General features: G+C 37.4%; 1 protein-coding gene across 1 annotated transcript; it reads left to right on the top strand.

The window, feature by feature from the left end:
* Window positions 1-608: 608 nt before the first annotated feature.
* Window positions 609-3,537, top strand: LOC108216624 (organic cation/carnitine transporter 1). Its single transcript, XM_017389440.2, has 2 exons — window positions 609-1,052; window positions 2,155-3,537. The coding sequence occupies exons 1-2, from the start codon at window positions 638-640 to the stop codon at window positions 3,339-3,341; spliced, it is 1,602 nt and encodes a 533-aa protein (XP_017244929.1). The 5' UTR covers window positions 609-637; the 3' UTR covers window positions 3,342-3,537.
* Window positions 3,538-3,796: the final 259 nt, after the last annotated feature.

The raw sequence follows: 3,796 nt of genomic DNA, 5'->3' as shown, positions 1-3,796 counted from the left end.
TCTATATACTGTTAATAAAAAAGTAAAACCCATCTAACCACCGTGTTTACATTAGAGAGATGAAATGATGGCTCCGGGAGGTATACAAGAGACATGCGGGTTTTCTCATCTACACTCTTCAAATCATGACCGTCATCTTCTTCACCTTCTCTTATAAATCCTAACATTTTTATGTCCATTCTTCACATCCATTCACATTTGTATCTCAAGTACACAAAAACATAGCTATCCATTATATTTTGAAATTTAAAATTTTATAAAAAAAAGGTCACATGATTTAGTGTTAGAAATCGATTTAAAAATGATATTTAATATGTTTTTATCAGGTGACATTTTGAATTATGATATTCGGCCTTAAATGTAAAAATAGCGATATACAGACCCTTTTCTGTAAATTTCATTTGTCATCATGAGTTAAAAAGATGAGTAATCCATTCCCCTGTCTCAATACTCGAACTACAGCCACAAGACGTGACTTTAAAACTTCCTATTCTTCTCTGGTTCAGAAAAGAAAAAATATTCCATCACAGCTACATTAAAATAATGATAATAATGACAAAGCACTAGGTAAGTAGGTAATAACTCATTCTATATATTCTCTGCGAGTGCAAGAAATGAAACAAAACAGAGGAGAAGCATGGAGGAAGAAACACAAAACCTAGTACCCATATCAGTGTCACCTCATAGAATAAGGGACACAACAACAAAGCTAGAGTTAACAGTAGACGAAGTAGTGGAAGAGTATGTTGGTTCCTTGGGATTCTCTCAAATAATTCATGTGTTTCTAGTCTCACTTGCATGGATTTTTGATTCTCAGAACACTCTGGTCACCATCTTCACCGACGCTCAGCCAGCTGCATGGCAGTGCATATCGCCTCCTTGCATCCGCAATGACACTGCCAACGCAGCTGCCGTGTGTAGCATGGTTGCAGGAAGTTGGGAGTGGATGGGAGGAAGTAAGAGCTCGATTATTGCAGAATGGAGCCTTGTTTGTGATCGCAAGTTTCTTGCTGCTGCTCCAGCTTCATTGTTCTTCATTGGTTCGCTACTAGGTATATTTACTATACAAACATCTATAATATTACACTTACACAGATTCTGAAATGGCTATTCAAACTCTAGCTACAACATATGCTAGGATAAAGATGACTACTTTGATTTTACAAATTATAACTTATAAACTTGATTCCAGATATTCATTCTTACAAATTACCCTGGTCTTGCAAGCTCTGAAACTATGGCAACAGTTTTAGTATGCACATACAATTATCTCATGTAATTTATTTATTCATAAATAGATATAATGGTGGATGAATATGATAAAACATCGGCACCCGAACCAAGAAAGGCAGAGTCTAGACTGAGGCAGCAAAAGAAGCGATTATCTGCCACGTAAATTTATGAGACACATGTAGTTTAAAAGAGCCTCCTAGAACGAATAAAACAGTATGACTCAGAGAGCACTGATCACTACATCACCTCCTATATTCATACAGATAACAGACTCATTATGTATATACAATTATCTGTACTTAATATATTAGGAGTTCTGGACAGAGGGTGAGACTTACAGCCAAACACAGGTTACTTTTAACAAGGTAGTTAAGACATAGGCAGACTTACCACTTGGAGCCAAGCATATGATGTGAAACTCCAGGCTGCAACCGTAAATATATGTTATAGGGTCCGGGAAGGGTGTTTTTATGCAGACCTTACCTTTCCTCTTCTAGACTGCTAGTACTCGTAGATTTGCCTCTAAGAAGCAACAAGTCGTTCAAAAAGCATATAGCATATACAGAACCAATAAGTTGTTCAAAAAGCGGAAAATAGAAACTATTCTATTCAAGTGACTAAAACTCAGATGAATAGTCACCTAATATTTTTCACACTCTATCACTACTTATTACAAGACAAAGTACAAACCTTATTACCCCAAACTGTAAATAACAAATAGTTCATGAGATTGAAATTAACCAGCAGACATCATGTTCAAGAGAGCTGAACGATAGGATAACACAAGCTTAGAACAGATAGAAATTCAAAAGATGAAATTAATATGCATTTAAATGTTCAGATTTTACTTAAATGTAACTTCTATACTATAAACTTTTCATAATTTCCTAATTACTGATAAGAAAATATGTGTGCGTGCAGGTTCTGGTTTTTATGGGTGGATTGCAGATGCATATTTAGGAAGGAAGAAAACAGTACTCCTATCATGCCTTTTGTCATCCATAACCTCTTTCCTCACCTCCTTCTCCCCTAATATATGGGTATACGCTCTCCTTCGCTTCTCAAATGGGTTTGCACGATCTGGCATTGGCATTTGCTGCCTCGTGCTCTCTACAGAAGCCGTTGGACGCAAGTGGCGTGGCCAAGTAGGGCAATATGGCTTCTTTTTCTTCACATTTGGCTTCTTTTCCCTGCCATTAATCGCCTATCCTAATAGAACCTGCTGGAGGAATATATATAGAATATTATCTATTCCACCCCTTGTATACTCATTAATTATAATTCCCTTTGTGTCGGAGTCACCCAGGTGGCTCCTTGTTAAGGGAAGAAGCAAAGAAGCATTTGATATATTAAAAAGATACGCACACCTCAATGGGAGGAAGTTGCCTGCAAATCTGTGTCTCTTGGAACCCTCTCAAGGGAAAACTGGCTGTGGAGAGGCAAGGATGAATCTCTGGTCGACTAAATGGGCTGCTAAAAGGATGATCACTCTCATGATTGCAGGATTTGGGGTTGGATCTGTTTACTACGGGGTGCAACTCAATGTTGAGAACTTGGATTTTAATCTTTACTTCTCAGTTGGACTTAACGCAATGATGGAGATTCCAGCTGTTTTTATTGGCAGTGTACTACTGAGCTTCACAAACCGTCGTTCACTTTTCTCATGGTCAGCTTACATTGCTGGAATATCGTCCATCATCTGCATCCTATTCTCTCGGGGGCTTAAGAAGGGAGTTGAATCAAAAGGAGCCTGGACTCAACTACTTGTTGAAGGGATAGGTTTCATGGCTGCTTCAACAGCCTTTGATGTTTTATATATCTACTGTGTGGAGCTCTTCCCAACCAATGTAAGGAACTTTGCGGTTTCTATGTTACGACAGTCCTTGATGTTGGGTGCATCAATAGCTCCTCTATTCGTAGTTCTTGGAAGGTTGAGCCCCTCACTTTCATTCCTTGTTTTCGGCATACTTTCTATCTTTAGTGGAACGCTTAGCCTCTGGCTTCCTGAGACAAAGGATGCACCACTTTATGAGACCTTGGAGCAACAAGAAGATGAGGAGAAACTGAATTCCCTTTCAGTGGAGTCAGCACTAGAACTTGGGAAGTAACTTTTAACTTCACTTGGCTGTTTGTCTAACCTTAAAAGTGTACATATTATGTTATGTTGTCTTGGGTGTTTATCTTAATATTAAGTGTAAATATTTTGTTGTTGCGATTTGTCTTCCTGATCCTGTTTGGGAAAAATCTAGCAATCTGTATGATGGGGTTGCTTCATGTTTTATATCCTTTTCAAGTTGTCTTTTTTTTTTAAAAAAAATTAGGAACGTGTCACTGAAAATGCCAACATTTTGTCTTGTAGTAATGGATTTACTTGCTTAGTATATATAATGCCTATAGAGTAGTACAATAAGCCTATAGTTTAGTCGAAACAAGAGGATACTTGTTACTCCCTTTATCTCCTCATTTCTTTACGTTACTTTTCGGCACGCTTTTCCACACTCATTTAAAGTATAGTTTCATAATATATTTTTTAAAATTTTTTTCTCTGAATAAAAATTTGATA

This window comes from Daucus carota, chromosome 4, assembly GCF_001625215.2.
Source record: "Daucus carota subsp. sativus chromosome 4, DH1 v3.0, whole genome shotgun sequence".
Classification (NCBI taxonomy): Eukaryota; Viridiplantae; Streptophyta; class Magnoliopsida; order Apiales; family Apiaceae; genus Daucus; species Daucus carota.
The sequence above is the reverse complement of the archived record's forward strand: the minus strand, read 5'-3'. Positions and strand labels throughout refer to the sequence as shown.

Excerpts from the sequence above, each read along its gene's own strand:
- LOC108216624 (XM_017389440.2), top strand. The coding sequence starts at position 638 with ATGGAGGAAGAAACACAAAACCTAGTACCCATATCAGTGTCACCTCAT. Across the intron at positions 1,053-2,154 it reads CTTCATTGGTTCGCTACTAG|GTTCTGGTTTTTATGGGTGG; the intron begins GTATATTTACTA and ends GTGTGCGTGCAG.